The sequence below is a fragment of the Bombus vancouverensis genome, chromosome 8 (genome assembly GCF_051014615.1).
Source record: "Bombus vancouverensis nearcticus chromosome 8, iyBomVanc1_principal, whole genome shotgun sequence".
Classification (NCBI taxonomy): domain Eukaryota; kingdom Metazoa; phylum Arthropoda; class Insecta; order Hymenoptera; family Apidae; genus Bombus; species Bombus vancouverensis.
In genome coordinates, this window is record NC_134918.1 from 5766481 (window position 1) to 5791799 (window position 25319).

Consider the following 25319-nt stretch of genomic DNA (forward strand, 5'->3'; position numbering starts at 1 on the left):
AAACAAAGTATTGCAACTTAATCGAACACGCGTTACAGTTCCCAAGGTACAGGACATATTTATGTGTGACGTGCTCAAGTAAAAAGGGGTTAAGGTGGGAAAGAATCGATTTTCACTTTTTCATGTGTCTCTATAGACAGAAGCATGCTCTTTCCAATGAGATCAATCTAAATTAGATATTCTCCTAATTACGAAATAGATTTCATAAAATAGATATTGATTTCACAAATCGCAATTAAAATTATGTATTTAGCAATAGAAATAAGCAATTATGCGATACGTTAATAAATATTACAAAACATCTTCGAAAAACGAGCGAAAGAAGTCTATTATTTATTACATTGATAGAAATGACCTTTAAAAAGAAAACACCATTAAAAAGATAAAAAGATAGACCATTTTATTTCGTCGAAGAGGTAGAATGTGCGTGTATCTTCTTTCGTTTTGCTGTTTTTTGGGACCTAAAACAGTTGAAAAGCAAACACAGACAATCCCAGTAGAGAACGCAAAGCTTTAAACGCGTTTATCTCGACGAGTTTTCGCACGTTAACTTCCTTTTACCAGAACATTAAAGGCGCGTATGATCGATCCTGAAACCGAGTGACCCCGACTTTTCTCTAGTGTCCTCCGTGAACCGAGCGATTTTCCAGTCTCATTCACGATGGTCGTTCTCGTGCAACGAAACCATCGTGCAACAAAGAAAAAGGAGAAAAAAGATGGACAAAGATGAACGTGAAACAAAGTGAAAAGCAGGATTAACAGCGCGACCAGTGCAAGTGTGACACTTGGACGATGGTTTTCCGTTGGTTTACGAGTTTCATGCTAATGGCGAGCGGATGGTAAGTAAAAGGCACCGTGGCAACGCCAAGGCGTGGAAGAACAACCAAGATAGTATGTACTTGCGAGATACAGCATGTATATGCTATAAAACGTTCGCGATGGTTCTGGAGCCAATCGGCCGTTTCGCTGCACCTCGATGCACTTTTGCTTTGTGCGCCGCTACATTGTGCTCTCGTTATCGTGAAATTGACAAGCCGCTTTGGGAATTTCGAGGATTAGTGCTATCACGGTAATGACGTGCGAATTTTGAATTAAGCTTGTAGTCGGTCCTTTGTAACAACGAGACATTATAACTGATTAGAGATTTTTATCTTTATTGGAACTTTGAGAATTAATTTATATCGGATCTGTACCATCGTGTCTTAATTTCTTCTAACTAGTCTACTAGATCCTTGTGAACGTGAAAAATCGTAGTTAGTGAGATTTCTTTTAATTGGAGATTTGAGAGTTAAAGATTATTGCCGGAAAGTTAGTTAAACATCGATTGAAACTGCATATACTAAATTTATGAGAAGCTATAAATATTACATTGTCGACATATCTACATATCTGCTTTATTTTATGTACTCTCTGAATTCATGAAGTCGAATTAATTCATCGATTAAAAATTTTTTTGCCTTTAAAATTCATCAATTAATGTAATTATTAATATAATTCCTTCGTCACTGAATCTCATTTAGTTTCGAAAGATATCGTGTACTGGCATGAAATATACTTGAGCATTTACGCTGTAAATGATATTGAGATAGCTTCGCATCTTCCATGGACAAAATAAACTAATTCATCTTTTACTACCGACTAAACAGTGTCACAAAGCCTTTGTTAAAAGGATAAAAGAGAATTAAATTGCAAGTGGGATAGAAAATACGAGTTGAAGTAGATTGTAACTACTTGGTCACATTGAAAAATAAAACTGTGGGAGTTGATGGTGATAATTTTACTGAATGTATAGTATGTGGGTCTGAAGTAATGGGTGGTTTATTGAGCGACAGTGTCACTCATGTGGGCAACCTTCTATTTTAGGTGATGTTAATTTTGTCACTACATGGGGCGCATACGTGTATCTAAAAAAAAATTAAATAATTTTTTATGAAGATGTGTATGTTACAAACATAAAACGCATGTAAGCATTTATAGAAGTATATATTTTATTAAGAAAATATAATATCGTTGGATGACATTTAATAAAAATTTTGAGGAATAAATTGGGAATCGTTTACATGTGTAAAAACAATTAAGAAAGGATCTTAAATTTTAGAAATAAGATAGTAAAAAGATCAATTTGTCTAGCGATAACATTAAAATAGATGAATAAAAAGAATTCTATGAAGACAGATACAACGCGATTTATAAATAATTAATTATAGAATACTCATGAAAGTATGATTTTACAAAAAAATCAGCAGTGTGGTGAAAACTTGAAATTGAATTTTTACTTTATTTTCCTCGCATTTTTTATTTCATAGAACACGCTAATTACATCCAACACAGAAATACATGATGTTTCATAAAATTCAAACGAACAACCTCATATCCAATATCGGTAAATTCAGTTGAATCGTTACTGTCGTCGTTCATTCCGCAAGAAGTGCATTGACGTGTAATGAAATAGCAGGAATGTAGTAAAACAACGTGTTACTACGTCCACGGGCTAACGGATATTCCGCTGAAGGAAGTAAAGTAGAGGTATAATTTTCCGAATGAAACGAATTACTGCAATCCCGGGTGCATTATGAGGGTAATTTTTGAATTCTGAAAGCTGGCCATCAGAAACGAAGATATGGTGCATTCGTGGGATAAGTATTGTAATTTGAACGTGCCATTGGAAATAGTACTCGAAAAAGAGAATGAAGGAAGAGTGCCATTTTATTGGATATGATCTTTCTCCAAAAAATTCACTAAATTTTTCTCCAAATACTTTCGTTAATAGCAGCGATTACTTCTTTTTTTGAGAAATTATTTGGATGTATTGTATGCTTGATTTTTAGAGTGTTCATTGAGGGAGACATTGACCCTTTGTTTCCTCGTGAATGTTACTTTGAAAATCAAAATTCAAATTTATATTTTTATCGTCACTCTACATTGATTTTCTTACGCGAAAATTCGCTTCAGAGAAGAACATTATTTAAAAATATAACGAGTTTTCCAACTCATAGAAGACTTTGTATTAAAATATATCAGTGGGCTATTAAAAACACACTTTTGCGGAATTGCACGGAAGTATACAGCATTTCGATTAACAGATTCCATTTCGCTAATACCAGCCGTGGAAGAAGGGCGCGGTACCGCAGCCGGTTAATTAAAAACGCAAACTTTCGTCCAACTGGTGGTATTCGCGTTCTTGCCAAAGGTAAAATGCACGGCTCAGGGTAGACTGTTCCGACAAAGAGCTCTTTGAATACGAAATCTTTTCATTTTTTTTACCGTCGCGTATTTTCCCTCTCCCTAGAAAGCCATACCCTTCTCAATTAAGAAGCAGCAACCAAGTAGCTTGGATAGCTTGATATAACGCTACGATTCGTTAGTATCAGGATATACCTTGATTTCGTACACGATGTAATGCTTGGATCAAATTATTAAGCAAATAATTAATTAACCGAATTGTACGTTTACGTAAGATAACGAGCTAAGAATTTGCGAAAGCCATTTGTACAAGTTACAAGAAGTACGTGATAGGTTAAGGATCAAATGATGCCTCTTTCGACTCCTTAAATCTTATTGTAAAAGTCTTGAGTGAATTAAACACAAAGCTCGAGAAACTTCATACGTGATATAAAATCTAAAATAAAATCTGAAATCAAATAACAAGAAATGTACAAGAAAAGATTTAATCCCAGCATCATAAAGATATCTAAGATTTTTATTACAACGTTAGACATCCTTTACGTATTTTAGATTCTACAATCCTTATCTACCTTAATCTAAGATACGAAAATAAATTAACTTCTTAAAGCTGTTGATAATTTCCTAAAAATATATGCAGTTTATCTCTTGTTATAACATTTAATATATAAATTCATCGTTTACGTAAGATCCTATCTTTATAATATCTAAACGTCTTAATACGTAACACCTAATAATTCCTTATATCTACTCCACTTTTACAAGCGTTTCGATACTTACGAACAGAAGAAGAAAAAAATGTATTTTCAGAATAAAATAAAATTGCTTTTAATTTACAAAATAAGCCTCAAACAATTTTTGTACATAGATTTTCTTCGCTGCCCTACTATCTAGAATCACGCCATATAAATATCGTCTTCCTTTTTAGACACCCTGTATATATCCGTATTACAATTAACGTCGAGCAACTGAATGGTCCTTTCGAACCAGAGAGAAAGAATCCATTAAGTGACCATTGAAAAGTTTGTCCCGACTTTACGTCGTTTGGCCGGTGACTTCTGAAATGGGTCCAGAATCCGACGGTTGTTTTATTCGACGACGACGAAAGTTTCGCTCGAATGCAAAATAACTAGACGAAAAGTGAACGAGCCTCGTGCAGATGCCACGAGGAGAATCCTCGGCCGAATCCTTATATTAAAAAAGTTTCCACAGTCCTCACGAACTCGACTCGCGGCTCGTTTTCCACCCCCGTGGACAAATTGCCGTGAAAAAGTTTCTGCACGACCGCGAAAACGGGGTTTCCACATGATGACCCCGCTTTCGGAACAGCTAGTGTCACTTTGACGTATAATTCGCTGCACTCCGTGATTTTTCTTCGCGGTTTTCAAAGAGCCACTCTTGGCGAATTTTCTATTTTGAGCACATACGTGAATAGAACATATCACTTCGTGAAAAGTGGTTGGGAAAAATGATCGCTCGGTTTCAGTATAGATATGTATAAAATGCTATTCGCTATGTATAGAAAAGATTTTTATGTCGCCGAAAATAATAAAAATAATTAACCGTCGATTGTAATTCAGCAGATTTCTAATGGAATGAATTTCAATGAAATGAATTTTCCATTCACGAAGAAGAATTCATTACGCATCCGTTACGATTCACCATTTCCGCATAAAATTTATTAACAAATATCTACAGTAAACACGAGGATCAACGAGAATAAACATCGCATAATTGCATTTACTGATCAATTATTCATGACTAGACTGCAGATGTTTATGCAAATCCATATTTCTATGAACATAAATAAAGAAACGAATCTTAAATGATAATTCAGTGCAGTCGGTAGATATTGCAATGAGCACTCTACTTTGAATATTTTATATAGCTTAGCACGTTGTATGCATTCCGCGAATTTTTTCATCTTTAAATTTTCCATAAATGTGTAAACATCCGCGATCTATTCATGAGCGAAAGTAACCACCGCGTTTTCCCGGAAAGATACGATCTTGCTCGTTAAATGCTGCCGATCCAACTTTCGAGATTGCGACCTACGATCGCGGTAAAGGAAAGAGGACGTATATTCTATATATGTTATATTGTGTTATTTTATTTTAATATTAGAGTAAGTAGATTCTCTGCTATATAAGATGTCGGATGCAGTAATAATCTCCGAGCAATTATTCAAAACCAAACTTGTAACTATCCAACCAGTAACTGTCCTAATATACCTATGAATAAACTGTAGACCTTTATGCTTTTATAGGAAATTTGAAAATGCAAAATTACAGAGAATGCGCGTAATATGAAAAAATACATAAAATGTCCAGACGTCAACGGGTAAAACAATTTTCTACGAAGGTTCTATTTTTTCAATTATATTCTCAAAATTATGAGTTCGCAGAAAAATCCGCATATCTATAACTCTAATCTCTTCTACGTCCCTCTCATTCGACAACGAAAGAGAATCGCCGTATGCGGCGTGAAATCGCACTGGAATTAACCACAACAAAAGTAAGAAACAAAGAAAGAGCGAATTTGAGAGGGTGGTAGGACAGACACGTATCACTCGAGAACAATGTAATCCTTCCGGTTGGAGCGGAACTACGAATGTTTGCAATCGGTTGCAGGCCACTCTCGTCCTACAAAAGATCTCCCTTGATGAAAGGGTGCTATCGCACACAGGCTACAGATCTAAGTGGCTGCAAACAGTTCATCGAATTTGGCGATCCCGAGGGCCTTCTGGCAACGAGCCTCGACACGGTACAAAGGATAATAAACGCGGCAATGGCGCGATCACGTCGAACAATAGAGTCTAAAGACCCTTCTTCTCCGCCAACTTTTATTCCACCCCCCACCCCCTTTAACCGGCGTTTTTATTTTTTCTCCCCGTTATACCGAAAGACGATCAGACGAGTTCTTGCATCTGTTAATCGTGGCACGTGCGAGCAGCCTCGTGTCTTGCGTGCTGGCAAACCGCGAGGACGTTCGGCCACGTGGCTACCAGAGAGTAAATCGAATCAAGACACACACATATATATAATCACATATATATATATACATAGTAGGTGGAAGCGATATAGCGAGGTTGTAAAATCGCGAAGGTCGAAGTGGATTAAGTTTGCAACTTGTATTAATACTCAAATGATATCGTTAGGCTGTTGGAGACTGTAACAGTCTGAGATTACGTAATCTTAGAATTCTTAATTCAATTTATTTGTATCGCTAATCTCTATCGCGGAGAATGTAAAATACAAAATGAATTTAGATACCTTAAATTTTAATAATCTGATGTAAATTAGTATAGTTATCTAGGATCCAACGGTACGATTTGAGAGTTAACTCGCACGTACGCAGGTACTTTAGTCGGTTTTTATTTCTACTTTCATAAAATCGAAATTTTCAGAATGTAAGTTAGAAATGGATTATAATTATTTTCTTCCACAAGGAGACAATTTTTGTAGATGTACATTTAGGAAGCAAGAACTGTTTCGAATTGACATCGTAGGGTCCTGAGCGAAACTCTAGGTAAATATTAATTGGTGACATCAGCAAATTCGTAAACTTTAACTACTGACCGATTTTACGGCTTCGCTATATCACTTCCACCTACTATACGAGAACTCGAATCGATTCCACGAGACATTTGCAGCTCCTTGGAATTCCAACGCTGAGAGGAAAAAGAGAAGTCTTTGCGGGATTTATATAAGGTATCGATAGCGGTTGGAAATGGACAAGCCCTACAGCTATGACTATCTTTGACCGAGAATGGGAGGATGCCGGTGGCGGTTTTGCTCGCGGGTTAATGCACGCGATGAGAAGCTTTGTTGCAGGAATTCGATCGAAGTTAGAATGCTATGATTGGGATTTTTTTGTTTAACTATAATGTTCTGTTTCTCTATATGATGAGATACTTACTAGACTTTAAATTTTATTTATTTTGATTCATTTACTCGAACGATGATCTAATTTAAACAGATCTATTTAAATCTTATTTTATTTTTTAAATTCGTTTTAGAATTTTTTTATTCGAAAATAAGTGCTTGTTAAAAAAACGTATACCACGCGTTTAATTTTAATAAGCAGTAGTACACTGCCTTCCTCGGGTGATCAAGTTATTTAATGACATCCCATTTAGTGACTACGTTTAGTACGAAATTTATACACATTTCTTTTTACGGTGCCAAAATAAGAAGCAGGAAATTTTGAAGAAAAAACTTTCGTAACAATTTATGTAATCATTTATACAAGTAGCGTTTTACGATACAGAAACAGACAGATTTTCCATGAAAAATATTCGTTAAAACATAGCGCTGTAAATAATGATCAAAACCTAATCAGAGGTAAACACGTTGAATCAGATTCTCTCCGAAAACTAAATTCAAAACGAGGTCAAAAGTGGAACGTACAAACCGTATATCCAAATTCGCTAATTTCCAGCATGGAATTATTGGTCGAACAGATACACGTTATCCGAAAATATTAATAATACTGAGGCACCCGCGTAACCGATAACGTTACCGGCAATAAATTGTAGCAAACTAATTCGATGGAACATTCTGCGTGGAAACGAGGGATATCGCTTGCCTCGTCCTGTTTAATTATGGAATTCTGACCCGTGCATTTAGGTTTACTATGGTACGCAGTCGCGAAAACGAGATTCACGTGCCAATGGATTGGCATCACGCGGAAATGAACGCGGCCACGTGCACCCGTTTTACTCGCCTTTAAAATCTCATTCAGCCGCACTTGTTGAAAGCCGATATAGAATTTTCCGGAAGAGATCCACGTAACCTTAACCTCACCACAGAATTAAATAAAAATCGAATCTTGACGACGGTATTATATCGGTACAGAAATCACGATTACCCCCGTCCCTCTCTCTACAGCTTTTAGTGTGGTACAATAGTGTGTGTGATTTATGCGGATAGCTAATGTTTCTGCATTGCGGATAGACCGTACTTGGTTCGAAATGTTACGTGAGTTTCGGCTGTTATGATATCTGGATTGGCGCAATGGATACTTTATAATTGGTTCAATGAGAAGTAGATTATTTTCATGATTAAATGTTAATTAAATAGTCCATTTATTCGTAATATTTCTCATTATAATATAATTTTCACTTTATTAGGAATTTATATTGGATATAGTAATTAAGTTTTCAAGTACTGTCAAGTACTATAGAAATTGCTATTAGCAGATATTGATGCTTTATACGATAGCTGTCACGTCAAGTTCGCGTCCCAAAAGGAATGAACATGGCGAGAGAATTAGAAGAAAAAGGAAGCATATACGTGTTATGTATTTCTTGCTTCAAAATACATCGCATGTCTATTTTGTATATAAATAATTAATGAAATATACAAATAATTTTTAACGTTTCGTCTGTTTCCGCTTGCTTTAGTTTCAATTTATGAAAACCGAAGAAAGATAAGTACTTTGCGATTTTGCTATCTACACGTCGGTTAACTACCATGTGCTACGCGTATTCTCGCTTCTCCTAAATCGTCACATATTCCGCGACAATCACACGAATATACAAGAGTAAGAGTGAGACAGTTTAAAATTCTTTTCGTCAAATTCCATTATCCAGCGTTTTAACAGTATCTTCGTAAAAAGAGAGCAAATTACCCGTTGATTAAGGCAAAAAGAAAGAGGAGGAGAAGCAATTTATTCCACCGCAACGACGGAATCGAATTTTCGACGGAGACTATGTCCCGTGACATGCATTATTCATAGTTGACGGTGTTTCGACAGTTCGACCTACTGTCGCGAAACAAAGTTACCACGAAAAGTCGAAACGCGACTACGGCGCTGAGAAGAAGGAAGGAATTTCATATGGGTGACAAAAGGAGAAAGCTATAGCGAAATACACTATCGTTCAGAAGTATTCGAACTCTTGTTCTTACCCCAAGTTGCTATAATACGCCCTTGTATTCGAGAAAATCGGATTTCAAAGTTTGTCGAGTACCAAGCTCGCGTGTACCTTAACTAAACATGGTCGAACTTCATGTTCTCAAAAACGAAGCTTCGAATGAACAAATTAGACAACTTCGTTTACATAAAACGTACATGTTTTCGAACTTTTCTTTGTCGAGCACGAAGCACGTTTTCGATTTATTTTTACACGAGAAATCGTGTCCTTTCTGCTTGTACCATGATTTCGAAATCATTCCGTACAATAAGTAATAACGTGTATTGTTGCCATTTCCTTTAACAGCTAATTTAAATGTATAATCTAATGGTTCCATACAGAGCGTTGTATATTAATATAATCCGGTGATTCAACAAAAAATATTATAAATATTTCTTCAATCGTTAATTTCCCATTAATTCGTACACTTTGGTACAATTCATATATCGTTGCTGCAAATCGGCAAAAGTAACACTTCTCAGTTACTGGAATCATCCTGTATAATAACTAATAGAACATATTATTGATGTGCCTTTAATATCCTATTTAAACGTACGATCCAATGATTTCATGAGAATTCTTATAAATGTTTCTTTCAATTATCAATCTCCCATTAATTCGTACGTTTTCGTACAATTCACACGTTGTTGCTATAAACCTACCAAAATATTCCGATATGCGCTGATGAACGATAGCGTATACATACATCGAGAAAGGAAACGCAGGATCGACGATGCTCGTGCATCTCGGTCAGGATTTCGCAGCACGTACCGTGTTAGCCGCGTACATCCAGCGAAATGCAGTGGCGAGCATACTGAAACCCGTCTTACGAGCCAAGGCTAGCGAGTACATTCCGTGCTGGTGCACGCCGCTCGTCGAACGATTTCTTCTAAGCTTCTAATTTTCGAGATTCGATCGTTTTACGACGCGGCTTCGCGGAATCGAGCTCTCCTTTCTTTCTTTCTCTCCCCTCGAGTTTCCTGGCAACGGTATTTTCCGCGTTTCCAGACTCGCTGGAATGCTGGAGCTACGAGCTAACTTGACTTGCTCTTGTAACTGCTAGTGGACGTTTGTTCGGTAGTGTCGTCGATTTATAAATCGAAACTTATTTTAGGTTTGTCAATGTAAAAAAATTGAGTTTGGCAAGGAATCGGTTAGAGTTTCTCAGAGTTTCACAAGAGAACGTAGCTTATTTTGTACTTGTAGAAAGCATCGCTGGCTCCTTTCTATGGTACGATATAGTTTGTTATAGTTTATAAGTTAATAGATATTAATAAGTGAACAGACAGATTACATAATGCGATGGGACGTTGACAAGTAAACAGAAGAAGTCTTGTCAAATATGGATGAGGTTACATACGTAACATCCAAGGCATATGATGTTATAGAAGGTTAAGGTTTCCCGTTTGGGGTGAAGGCTGAACGAGGAGGGTGGCATAATGCGTCTATCCTTAACATATTGAAATATTTGTCTTCTGTATTCGGTTATATGTGACAGAAGGCGCTCGTTTTAGGAGAATTTTCTTTGTATTTTATGGATAAGAAATTCTGGGCATCTTCGTAAAGCATAAAATCTTATAATAAGAATTCGTTTGTTCTTTAATACATTTAAAGACGCAAAAGTTCACAGATTACAATATATAAAATAATATATAAAATAATAATATATAAAATATTCAAATACTTTGAATAATTTTTAACGACAGAAATAAATTTTGTATATAGTTCCCATTTCTGTACTTCTGTTCATAACAGTATAAAATTGCATAAAAATCCACGATTTATCCAATCATCGACAAGAAATCGACAAAATCGCATCGCAACCAGAACAATTAACGGACGAGGATCTTTCTCGCTGAAGATTTCGTCTGTAGCGAATAGAGCGAGAATGTCGTTTCTCGTTCGATGTCTAAGCAATAGTACGCCAGCCATTTAATTTAGTTAGAGATCGATAGGGTGTGGAACAGCACGTGCTGACGGCAAACAAGGTTTTCTCGACAACCCTCCTTCGCATTTACGCGGCACTACGTATCCACGAACCCCCTTATACAGTGTGATCAACAACGCGCGCAACTATTATTAGAGAATCCAGAGAACCCTATCGTTTTATCAGTATAATGCCGAAGATCATAATCTAAATTGGTGACTGAGACTACAGCCGATGCGTCGCAGCCCCATTCGTCTCTTTGCTTGCCCGATTAAAAATTTATCAGCGCCGTCGCGTCGGGGTGACTGAAAGACTGGTCAGGACGTCGAAGCATAATTGCCGCCGGGTTGGCCGATAATAATTAAAGGCACGAGTTTCGCCTGCTGCATCACAGATCGTTCTACTGTGTTCATCTTTACGATCTTGCTTTGATACGGTGGCCACACTATTATTTGAATATTTATGCAAATTCATATTTTTATGAATAAGTAGAATTTCAATAGAAAATTGCTTTATCTATTAAATGTTACAGCGCGTACTATATTTTCGATATACCATCTATCTTATTTTACTACATATATTTTATGTATCTTGTTTCTTTTTTTTAATTTCCTGTAAATACACAGAGTAGAGAAGGTACATGCATCCTTTTAGAGAGGAAATGCCTGTATAATTTCTGGATTCACGTGTAAATAGCGTTGATAGTGAAAGGATTACCAATCAAAATGTAGTTAGAAGGCTACTTTAATTCCTTTTGGATTTACAATAAGAAAAAGATGGTATGGGATTTAAAGATTGCTGGAAACTCGTCAATTTAGATAAACAAATGAAATATTCTATTAAACATATCAAACAATTATTACAATTGATTAGGCAGCTATCTCTGCCACGAAAAAAGACATAAAGTACGATTTTTCAAGCTTTTTGTAATAATTCATAATAAGTGGACTGGTAATAAAATACTCGATTGTTTTTAATCCAACATATGTATTTCTTCTTCTTCTTGTCGGATCTTTCTTCATTTACGTGTCGGATCTGACAAATGTTTCTCGCATTACGTAATCACATTCCTTCGTAAATGCTTTAAGCAAAATAATGAAACATCGAGACAACACTATGTTTAACGTTTACGACGTTCTTCGCTTACACTAACGACGATCATACCGATAATTTTCAGTGCACCGTGTCTACTAGTTATTTTATAAAAGTAAGAATCCAGTGACTCGAAACGATCGTTCCAAACGCAACAGTATTTTTATTTGACGCATAATTTATTATGCAATATTGCAGTTTTTCCGTTCTTCCTTTTTATGCCACGTCTACACATATATCGCGTCCCTTCGTCACGAGATTATATCTGTCGAGAAAAATATTTAATGTCAAGTCTCTCGACTGCGGAAAAACCAATCTACGTTGGGTATTTCCTTCTAGCGCAAAAATTTTGCTACGATAAAAACACATGTACACAACTGTTATTAAAAATACACGTACAGTCGTTTAATTATGAGAAACAGTCAGCATCTATGTTTTCGTTTAACAAAACCTGTTATCAAACGAACACTGTGCGTTTCCTTCCGGAGCACATTTTCACAATTAGCGGAAATTTTCTTAATTACCGTGATATTAAGCGTAACGCGACTATTACACATGAAACAAGGTTAACAGTGACGGAAGTGCTCGTGCGCGAAACAAAATCTTCTTATTAATTATTGTCCGTGCTAAATTTATTCGTTGTTCAACGCCCAAGAAAGAAAAAAGAGCTTGCGCTTGTGCAAATGAAACACTCTGGCCTTTCTCTTTCGTGCACGGCGCAACACGTGCTTCGACATTTTTTTTAATTATATTTTTTCTTTTTTTAAAGTCGCCACGAAACGTTGATATAAAGTAAAACACACGGCGGCTCTGGAGACCAATAGGAAATCGATAAGTTATTCTATAAACGTTATCAAAGGAATGGTCGATAGATTGGTGCCATTAAAATACAGTCAAAAGCAACGTGGATTCTGATGTTGAAACACTCAAGGGTGTATCTTCCATGACCAACTTTCCTCCCCGAGAGAAATTTAATTATAAAAACTGACAGGAACCCTCGACAGGGTGCCAGCACCCTTTATCGAAATAGGAAATCGAGGATGCCACGTGGAAATAATGAAAATAGAATTGGCCCCACCTACATTCAATTTCTTCCTGCAATTTGAGAACGTCGTCCACGGGAGTTCTTTTCTTCTGTATTTATTCGTGTAATTAAAAATCGCTCTTCATTTCGTCACGGGGGTGTGGTGTATCTTCGAAAAAATAAACGAGGATGCTTCGAAACTCATATTAAACTTCGTTGGGTTATACTGTATTCGTACTTTTAATTAATATGATATAATGAGAACAAATAGATACGCACGTGTATGAAATTTTGGTAGATTTCGTAGCCGCAGTGAGAATATTTTTAAAAAATCTGAAAAACCTATTTGTATTAATTTAAATGTGTACGGTGATACACAGACTGTGAGGGTTTATACAAATTCACATTTTTCCAAACACGCTAAAGAAATATAATTGAGCTTAAATGAAAAATTGTTTCGTTTTCTGCCATAACAAGCATTTCACTCTGGATGCTTTGTATTTTTCTGCGTATTATGTACATTCTGTGGTGCACTTAAATTACATGGACACGCAAACAACCGTAATCCATAGTAAAATTGTGTAATACATCTTTTTGTACAGATATTATTGTGAACGAAACATGATTATTTAATCGTTGGTTTTAACAAATGAGATGCTCAAATATTTGTCTGATTCATTGAAAACCTTTTGATAAAAACAGTCGACGACGAGGCAATAACCCGAGATGGACAAAAAGATTTCAAAACGGTGACGATCGATTGCTCGCGTCAACTTGTAATAGGTTGCACAATCAGCCCTGTTCTCTTCTTCAAGAATTACGTGAATCTTTTATATAAAAGCTTCCTTTGAAAACAGTTGCATCAAAGTGTCAGCAGAACAGAGTGAAAACTGATTACGTAACACAGGGAAGAAACTCAAATTGAACCGACACGATGTCTCGATGCATTAAATGCGCACGGAAAAATCTTCCCGGTATCATCGAGATGGCGCATCTAACTCGAAAATAATCAAAATTAAATTAATCCTTAATGTACAGTTTTGTAGTATATGTATTATTCGTGAAATTTCGTAGTTACACGAATGTTCTGTTATTAAATTAGTATTAAAATACTGCCATCTCGAGTGACAGACATACGTTTATAAATATATGTTGCGCATAAACATATATTATTCATCTTTGTTTTCATTATATGCAAAAATGGAACAAACTTTGTTAAATAAATACTCTTATTACAAGATATATTATAACTCATATCTTCATACGAAAAATTGCAAATGATATTGGTACACTGTCGTATTTTCCAATGAAGCATTTTTTTTCTTTTATCAAGTTCTATATTTTATCAAGTTTTACAAAATTTATTAAATGATAAGAGATCTAATATAACTGGATCTAATTTTTTGGATCTATTTCTTAGCCGCTGTATTTTATTCTTCTTGTCATACAAGTTGACAAACAAATTTTAATTCGAGAATTGAAAAAAGGGAAAAGCTTGGACGGATCTTGCATTCGCGATCATCGAACAGTCTGGAGCTTCAATCACGAACGACAGAAAGCTTGATCATCCTCGATTTCGGGACACATTGACATTGGAACTGGATTTTCAGCGGATCTCAAAGCTCCCTCGTAATGGGATCGACTCGTTTGTTTATCGGAGCAGGGATTGAAACGTGACGCGTATTATTGACAATGCCGTGTCACGTGCACGCACCCGTGACAGCCGTGGAACAACAATGCCAGCCGAAAACCTCGACAATCGATAATACTGCAAAAGCTCGTGGAGGTCAATTGTGTTCGATGCGAGAAGATTGATCGAGACCGATCGAGGCTCGATGACGACTCCACACGAAGCTTCGACGTGCCTGAATATTCATAAAATGCTTCGACATTCCATTGCGTTCTCCCTGCACGTTGTTTTGTACAGTTTGTTCTGATGAATGGATGCGCGTGCATTGCACCACGTTGCGTTCGTATAACTTTGCCCCGTGAATACGAGCCGTGGGCGTACTTATATTGTTTTGGCTTAATTATTTCCGACTCTCTTGTTCCCTTCGTTCAACCTTTCCTTACATATATTTTCGTTAAGATGTAGTCAATTTCTGAGAATTTTTTTTGTGCGATCATCGTTGACTGCGTAATGTCGTATTAATAATTATGATATCGACTACGCGCAATTCGAAAGAAATGAAAAATAGAGGACGATGTAGCAATTCTTGTTAGGTCTGGTTCATTTTTGATGACCTTCCTGCGCGATTATTATTGATTGTGAGATTATTAATATTGTGTCGAGGCCTGTGTGATTAATTATTGACAATTTGATGAAACTAATGATGAGAGAAATTATTGATGACGGAGAACTAAGATAAAGGAAAATGTAAAAATTTTAAACATTTTCTAAGTTTCTTTCGTGAACACTGATTGTATACTGAGTGATTATAGGTAAGGAAGATGGTAAATTTCTATACACACACAAATTCTGCACAATATAACGATACTGTATCGTGGTCGAAACTTTTTTGTACACGAAATAATAATTGTACAATATTTGTACACGAAAAGCAAAGATTTTTATATGGAAAATGTAAGAAATATGAAATTTCTACTTAAAATTGATAGATGAAGAAGAAACTAGCAAATATCTATATAATTTAACATCAAGAACAATGTTAAAATGGACAGAAAAGGAAACAATAGGAAAGAAGAATGAAATACGAGGCCAAAAGAAGTCAGTTTATGAAACTCGGGATGATTTATAAAACTAACATGTTTCGAGGCGACTTTCACTTTGATCCGGATGAAATACGAGCCTTAATAATTGCACAAGAATTCCTTTGCAAATATTTCCATCCGATCACCGGGGAGGAAAATGATCTAGGGGCTTTTTGCTTTCCTACCATTACGCACCAGCTCACGAACGAGAAGTTTTTGCTCGTTTCCCTATCACCTAACACGTTTCTTTCTGAATTAAAGCCTACGCTTGACACGGTTATTACTTTTCACTTTAATAATCTGCCACTCTCCGCCGTGATTATTATACATATTTGGCACTCTTGGATTTCACTGGAAGCGTAAATTAAAGGCCTGCGCGCCCTTATTAAAATAAATAATTATTTTAGGATTCGTAGGAGTAGAGAATGCGCTCGAGTTTGATTACGAGGTAGCAATATCGAAAAGCAAAAATAAAAGCTACTTCGTATGAAATTTCTAATTACTTCAGTCAGTTCGAACGAGTAAATTAAAACGTAGTAATTAAAATTTTTTATAAAGCGATATGATTTAATACTAAAAATACGTGGGCGTTCAAATATTGGATAAACTAGGTCATCGAAATATCGTTACCCATAAAATTAATACGGTAAGTCAATCTACTGTATCGAAAATATTTCTGACATTTTCTGAATTATGGATGCACATCGGTGATTTTATCCTAACGTTATTTGAACCATGATGGTAAAGAATATTTAACGTGCTCGCTACTGATCCCATGTCTATTTCCTGCACGTTAATTACTACCGTATATCAGTAAAAAATGTTCACAAAATATCTTATATTAGAAAAATTATTACGAAATTTTTCACAGTTTTGCGATAGTTACATAATCTAAGAATACGTGTCGGATCCGTGTCGTACGAAATGAACACGTTAAGAGGATAAAAAATAATAGCTTATTTCAGAATAATAATCTATGTGGCGATCTAAAATCTATACGACGCTGAATTAGCTTCTTTCCAGGAAGTTAGCTTTAAATGTATGATAATTTATGAGGGAACGGATGTGAATGATCTTCTAAGGATCTATATTATGATCTGTAGTTTTGCATAACCATAGAACACAATTAGCGCTTTAGAATTTACTAATTCCAATTGTTCTACGAACTGTTTCTGTGTATTAACATAATAGGCCGAATAGACGTTCGATTCGTTTCTTGTTCAGAAATGTAAACAAAACGTAAATGGAAAGTAAGTAAAAATTAAGAGAATTTTATTTTAATTTACCACTTAAGAAGACAGATATATCAATTCCTTTTATATAACGCAATTACCATCGAATCCTGATGCGAATCGTATAAATGAAAGAAATACGCACAGCGCGATCTAGTCGAATAGGGATATCGAATTTGAAGACCGTAAAAGAATTAAGAAAATAAACTAAAACATTATACACGTAATAACGGATGATAACCAATTTAAACATTAGGAGTGTGAAGAAGAATTTAAAATTGGAAATTATAGGTGACTAAGCAGTTCACACAAAAGCTTGCCCAATTATTTACAACGACGTGGCTATTCACAAAAAGTTGAAACACGAGCGAAACACCGGACAGAGTAAAACCACGAGAATTCAACACAGCAGCGACACGATGGTGGCCCATCAACGTCTCGCATTGTGGCGAGATAAAGAATATGGTTAAAGTTAAATTAAAGGCTTCTCACCGGTCATCCTGGGTGACAGTAATGTCAGGCGGGGGCGCGGAAGGCGAGGCACCGTCTGGAGCATCCAGTTTGCCGGCTTTTTCCCTCGCTGTTCCCTTGTCTTTAAAACGGTCCAACGAAACGCTGGAGAATCACGCGATCGTACTGATCAGTTAAATAATTCTTCACACCAACGACATCGTCACGTTTATCCACTTGTTCTAACCCTCTACCCTTCTTATTTTTTGTCTCAATTACCAACAAACTCGAATAACCACCAGACTCTCACGATTCGTACAAATGACCCACGATTTTTGTATTCTACGTAGATCCGACTATTTGATATTTAAGATTCGAAATTTAATCGTCATAAACAAAATCCAACGGCAAGTCACTGGAATCCATACGCATAATTTTTCTCACCGAATCTTTCTCACTACCGTTGCTTACAATATTCTCTCCACTATTACTCGTTTTCAAGATCCTCGATCTTTCACGATACTTTCAACCATTCCAACATCTCTTTCACCGTCTCCAATTTTCCGATACTTCCCGATAATCCTCTGCGTACTCTGGATTTTCGTTGAAAGCGTATCAACTTCGCGAAATTCCGTGCCACTTTACAGCGTCTGATCCCCAGACAACTTTATCCTGGAAAGACGATCCTCCGGCAGTTTACGTCAATCCAATCTGCCGTACAAATCGAATGTTCGATCCTCTTCAAGGTCCCTTTGGAATGTTAACTACGAAGACACGTTTCCTTTTGGCAAACGAACGATCCCTTCGTGTGACGCACCCTCGTCGATCAGCTACGGGCCGTTAGCTCGATTATTAGATTTATTATGGAATACCTTCGGCTCCCTCTGAGCAAAGTTCGACTCGCTTCTTAGGTGAAAGCGAACAGGTAATTATTCAAAGGCGATATAGGTAAGTTTGCCGTGTATATAGTGGATCGTGAGCTCTTGTAAACACGGACGAAGAGCAGGCAGAAGCCTTCTGTGAGACTCGTTCTCGTGTCGTGGATCGAAAAGCAATCATCGATGCCACACTCGAGGTTCGTAAGTAGGCAGAGCGGTCAGCGACAGACTTGGGTGCGCTGTGGCGAGAGGCTTGGGTGCCACGGACAGGCTCGGGTGCTCCCGTCTTGGCTCCGGTTTTCCTTTGCACACGGGTCACTGGTCCCCCAGGATTTCGGTATGCGTAGCTCGCGCTCCACTCCAAACGAGTTCCACGGCCAGCTCGCTTCAAGCAGTGATCTACGCGCCACTTTTTGGCGAGCGGTGAAATCCTCCTTGAGATCGATGTACGCGATTATTCGATTCTCGGTCGTTCCTATCCGATCGAATTGTTCAATGGCGATCCACTGTGTAATTTCGATCTTTTTACCCAATACAACGGATCATTTGACTTTCTATAATTGGGTAGGAGAAGGAATGATTTTGCACTATAAGATGGACGTAGAGTTTGTTGTCAAGATCGATGGATTGATTTTCTACCGTCGAACGATCTTCTCTCGAATTAAGAACGGGCCGCGAATGACTTTTCCACCGTAAATTGTTTACGAGAATTGTTCGATAATTTGGATAATCGTCCTCGGTTTAGATTGTGCGATATCTTTCGATAGAAACGAGAAGAGAGAATCTATCGATATCCGTCTCTTTTCTTATTTTCCACGGTGCTGATGATTCATGGACTGGAGGGTGAGTCCTGCACGTAAAACCTTCTCGCCGATCGAATGTCTCTGGATCAAACGGAATTATGAACGACGCTCCACTATATCTTGTCGGGAACAATAATTTCTCAATAATCCAAAGATTCGAGGAATTCGAAGAATCTATCGATCACACACAATTCGGCAGAGTTCGAAGAATCTATCGATAGTCCACAAATTCTTTACGTTATCTTCCTTCTTTCTATACGACGTAGTCAACGATTTTCCACGATGTCCAAAGATTCAAGGAATCCAAGGAAATTTCCTCAAATCTGTCTTCGTAGACTAAAAGATCAACTCGACTCGGAAGAATACAGAGGAGAAGACTTGTCTGGTTCACGGACAACAGTGCGTGATCTTTACGCAGACACGACGGCCTTTCGAGATCGACGACGATTCGCCCAGCGGGAGGGCAATTGCGTCAGTGCGACGAGGTGCGAGGAAGCCAGTGCATCCGACGTGCGTGTACAGAGGTCCAAGGGTACGCGCTCGCCGCTGTTGTTTTACTCACGCCTCTCGAATGCTGTGAAAAGAGGATCCGCCAGAAGAGCGAGAGAGAAGGCGGCGCGCACGTGCAGTGTCGGAAAGGCCACGCTCTTTTCTTTCTTATCCCGAAAATCGATCGTTAAGACACGCTGCATCGGATGACAGACACCGGTGAACACGCGTGCACTACTGACCATCGGACAGACGCTGTATAAACACACTCTTCTCGAGCTTGTACGCAACAATTTTGACGCGTACTTCGATTCCGTTTATTTTTTCGATTTACCTTCTTACTTTTTATCTCTTCTTATTCTTCTTCTTTTCTCGGACGTTCCGTATTTTTCTAATTCTTACAAAGTTTCGTATACGACAATTTATAACGACATACGCTACACGTGCAGTACATGGTACCTCTCGGATCTGAATTTATTTTAGCCGAATCCTTTTATCTTTTACTCTTCCCTATTTTTCCTTTTAAATATCGATTTCTAACGAACACGCGCTACACGTCCACGAGCGATAACGTAATTCCTCTCGATTCTCGATTAATTTTATCAAAATCCTTAACGTCGTTTATTTTTCTTCCTTTTATAGCGCTTTATACGTTGATTTTAATTTCCCATGTGCGGTTATTCAACACCTCGCGACTTTCCATTTACTTTACCAGAATCGTTCTGTTATTCTTTCTTTTTCATTTTCCCTCTCTTTTTTATATCGTTTCGTATACGGTTCCGTTTATGATTTTTAACCAACACACGCTACATGTCCATGTGTGGTAACGTAGTTCTTCTGGAAACGCGGATGGGAATCGCCGGGATTGGAATGCGATTCGCGGGTGCAGTCGGTATTAATCGCAACACTCGCCAACCACCACGATATACTCGAGAAGACTGGAACTGGAGTCTCTCTCGGTAGGTGAGGCCCCCCTTCTTTCTCTCTTGTACGCTTTCAGTGTTGTACCCAGTGTCTCGTGGCCACCGGTGTGTCCCTCGTGAGCGTGCCACGCGAGCCGGCCTATAGAGGGGGTTCCCCGGCGTGAAAATCGATGGGGGTTCGTTTTCAGTTTTATTTGTCCCGTCCATGTTTCTTGTTATGGTAAAACGTGCAGGGATGGCGGATCTTCTAAAAAATCTAGTTATCGAGAGGTAACTGTGACTTCGATCGTATCGTGCGGAAGAAGGGTTGACTGGCGGATGATTTATGCGACGAGATTCAAACGAGAGGGAAATTTGAAACCGCGTAAAGAGATGGTTTCGATGTTTATCGAATATCAAGAACTAAGAATGAAATATTTAGCGACGAGATAATCGGAAGAACATTTCCTTTAGATTTCTCTTTGACAGAGATTCTTGTTAAGAATTAATTTATACGGTGAACTAGATGTTTCGACTGGAGAATGTTTAAGAGTGGATATTTTCTTTGTGAATCGGGAGGAAGTTCGCACGTTTCTGTGTTAAGATTTGTTTCTTCGTTGCTTCGGACGATTGTAATAACGAAAATTACTCGAAACAATCTTCGCTGCCACAATTGTATCGTTAAAAGCAACCTAAAAATCGATAATTATACAGATACAAATTTCCGTTTGATTAAATGAATTCTTCTTTTCAAAATAATTTCCTTCTTAATACGAAACTCTCTTATATATTCAAAGATTAATGACATTTTCCATTGTGAATCAAACTTCTCGTAATCCCTTTGGAACGAAATAATGAAAATCTATCTACCAAGGGAGTCAAAAGTTTCGATGCTTGCTACAGCCCTGCGATCGAAGTGTCTCTCTCTCTCTCTCTCTATTTTACTCCGTCTTTCTCCACTGCACTCTACGTTACTCTCTATATTCCTCCTTGTCGCTCCAGAGAATCACTCTCTGTTCGCTAACTTCTATAGCTATCCTTCTCGCCTGCACGCATCTTCCTATATCGCTGTCCTTCGATACACTTAGACAGCGCTCAACTCGGCTTGGTTCGTAAATTCTCGGCACGATTACGAGATGGCAGAGCCGAGTAGAGGAGGGAAGATTGCGTGGAGCGAGAGAACACGCTTATCGAGTGAGTCGAATAAAGACGGTAGCGCCATGAAAGAAACGGTGCGAGTGAGTAAGCGTACGAGAAAGAATGTGGAGTGAGTAAATGTACACTAGGTGACGTTGGCGCGAGTGAGACGAATGACACGAGAGAAAGTGAGCAAGTGAATGGGCGCGAGAGGAGCGTACGAAAAATAAGGAAGAAGGAAGATACATGTATATTCGATGAGCAAGGAAGAAGAACGGAGATAGGAGAAAGAATCGGAGCAAAGAGTTAGAAGGGAAGGTAGCGTACTGGTAAAAGTACTTTAACGTGGAGAGAAAGGGGGCAGGGCAAAGTGAGACGGATGACATATGGAGGGGAAGACAGAATAGGAGTACATTAAAGAGTAACAAAAGAGGAACACGAGGCAGAAGGAAATAAAGAGAGGTAGCTGCAGAGAGGCGGCGAGAGTACAGAGAGACGGAATACTTAAAACGTAGCCACACCCGTGGTTAGTGGGCAAATTTTTCTGTTTACGTCCATGGGAGAGTAGAAACCGTGAAGCGCGAACTCGCAATCGCACGTGGGCTTCGCGTCGACGTTTTGTAAAAGTGTCTCGACGAGTAGACGGAATACGAAATCTAGCGCGAAAATGTTCAAGGTAGAATGAGTACGAAAGAGAATGTTTCCACTCGGGTATCGATGCCAATTGCGGTGAGAATTGGACAAGTTTGGTGTAAAAAGAAATGGTAAAAAATTGAGCACACTCTGATGATTCTTATATCGGAGTAAAACAAGAGAAATGGAGGATGATGAAATTCACGATGCAATAGATCTTGGGTATAGAGTCTCGGTTGAACGAGAATACCTAAATATATAATGTTCTTTGTTTTATAATAACGTATTTATCATTATTATAATGTATCTCTCTATATGAAAACTGGTACAAAAATTAAAATTTATTTTTAAACGATACGATATTCTTTAAAATTTTTATAAGCAATCCTTTTGTTCTCTTAACGTCAATTATTCGAAGAAAGTAAGCAAACCTAGATCCCCGAAGTGCATCCAAGGCAAACAAATAGAAGAGGCACGCGTTAAACTAACGCAGTGAAAATTTGCTTTTTCTTCTCACAGTGATTGAATTTCATTAAAAGTAGATTATCTAATACATTCGCCGCAATAATATGTCCCGACGTACCTACACCATGAAGGAACGAGGTTACACGATTAATGAGAATTTCCGTGGTTCGAGGGACACAAAGAGAGAAAACTGCGACCGTAACCCTGGTACAGAACGATTTATGAGCTTGCCTCGCGTATGTGTGATATACACTGTGATCGCGAAGTTGCAAAATCTGTCTCGTATTGCAACCCATATTTGCGTCCTACAAATATCTCGTATCAATCCTCTGTACCACCGTATGACTACAAGCTCATACATTCATTCGTCTATGTTTTTTAAATATCATTTTATATCTTCGTTATCGTGAAATCTACCATTGCTATGTTGTCACGCGATGCATTTATAATAATTATCAGTTGTTAGTTCTTCCATTAAAAGTGAAAAATAGTAATTAATTGCAGATAACTTCTCTGTGAAACAAGCAAATGAAAACTGGGTTGCAGAGGATTGAGGTTACTACTAGTTCTGCAATTTTTTTCATACATGCTGTGTATAATGCTGGATGAGATAATTACGGTATATAGTGGATTTTATAGCAGATAACATTACATAGATGTATACACGCGTGAGATACTTAGAGTTAGAAGATGTTTTTCCAAATATTTACGAAATACGGATTAATATTGAAAATAACAGATTGCAATGTAATCGGTTACTCCATGTAATCTACATATTATATCATGCTTCCAATCTTCCTTTCGTAAAATTGGATAAAAATGAACAACTATCTAGTAATAATTATCAGTAAATAATCAGTGATATATCTTTCTTCGTATCCTACAACTTTTGTCATCTTCTTACACAGTTTCATAAAAAAAGGTTCAACCTAATGTAAGAAAGAAATTAATACGCATAAATTTAATCGGCGACAATATAAGTTCACAAAATTGAGTGCTATTAATTATACACTTGCTGTAGTAGAATCAATAATTCAGTAATAACCCAAACTCTAAATATCTAAAATTACCAGCACTAGCATACCTCTTACACTATGAATGTTTTCGAACAATTATTAATGTAAACGACATGAAAAATTCCATAAAAATCGTATATATTTTTCGTACACCCGGTACACGTACAAAGTCTCCATAGATATACGTGCCACGATCGATTTCTATCTCGGCAGCTTCTTCGCGTAAAACGAATTCGGTATGGCTATGATATTGAAAACAAGAGAAAACAGAAATAGGAAAGAAATAAACGTGACTGGAGGGATATCACGTGAAATACACACGTAGTGTCTTAGTCCAGTTGTTATACCTTATCATCGTACCATAAAACTATATCGTATTATTATAACGTTAGACTTATAACATTGTTAAATAATGATATTCTTTTTATAAATATAAAATTTAATCGATACTTAAATTTAGTACAGGAAAAAAAGATAGAAGGTTGTACGAAATATTTCTAATAATTTTCTTAATAAATCTTGTTGATTTACCAATTGTAAAATAAATTGAATAGATCCAACAAGAATAAAGAAATTGGCACGAAAAATATCAAAGTATACGATCAATCGTGTATTACAATGGAAATCCCACCTAATTGCTATAAGCCAGACGATCGGTTGATGACTGGATCTACGAGGTGATTTTCAGGGGCGATTTATTATGGACGCGCGATGAAGTCCACGGATGAAATTACAAATGTTGAATTATGATTACAATAACAGAGATTTATGGTCGTCGTCGTCGGTGCGTTCCAAAACACAGTCACGTGAATTTATCGCGTACCGAGAGTTACGAGTGTTGCATTTGCAATGTAAATCTTATGTGAAATTAAGGCAAATCAACCGAGCCGGAAGCCGTTTAAATAAATCAAGCATAGTCGTTTGTTCGACACGAAATTCACTACTTTTCTATTTCGTTTTGCGTGTGATTATAAGGGATAAAATTGACAAGCAAATATCGAAGAATAATAAATAAAAGGGAAGATATTATTGTACGAGGTTCGAGATTGTGTACGAGAGACTGGAAAACAAGTTAAAAATGATGACGATGTGGAGATTTTCTTACCTTGAACGAGGCAGGAACATCGAGCCATCGATGAACACAGAACCGGACAGTAGTATGTACCAGCTTGTGGCCAATTCGCCGGTACTGAAAATGGTTCGAATTATATTTTATTTTACTCACTTGCTACTATGAGAATTTATTTTAATCAAATGTAGATTTAAGTCGTACATAAGCATATCGTTATAGTTTGGATTAAATTTAAGGTAGATTACTTGAATTTATTTTATATTCTATACTTTACACGATAAATACCGTTAACGATCTTTATTGCGTAGAATATAAGATATACAGTAAAATTAGATAATCCACCCTAAATACACTCTAAATCGCTAAAATTATTTGTCATTACGTCTACCG

The 25319-nt window shown here is 37.2% G+C and overlaps 1 protein-coding gene across 3 annotated transcripts in view; it reads right to left on the reverse strand.

Annotated features, from left to right (window-relative positions):
• LOC117164860 (rap guanine nucleotide exchange factor 2) overlaps positions 1–25319 on the reverse strand; it is a 249658-nt gene that overhangs the window by 158813 nt on the left and 65526 nt on the right. For 2 of the 3 annotated variants that reach the window (XM_076621124.1, XM_033348263.2), the window contains exon 4: positions 24963–25046. In XM_076621124.1, coding sequence (XP_076477239.1) covers positions 24963–25046 — 84 coding nt within the window. Of the gene's footprint in view, positions 1–17576; positions 20635–24962; positions 25047–25319 lie in introns of those variants that run through there. The other variant, XM_033348268.2, reaches the window with a different exon arrangement.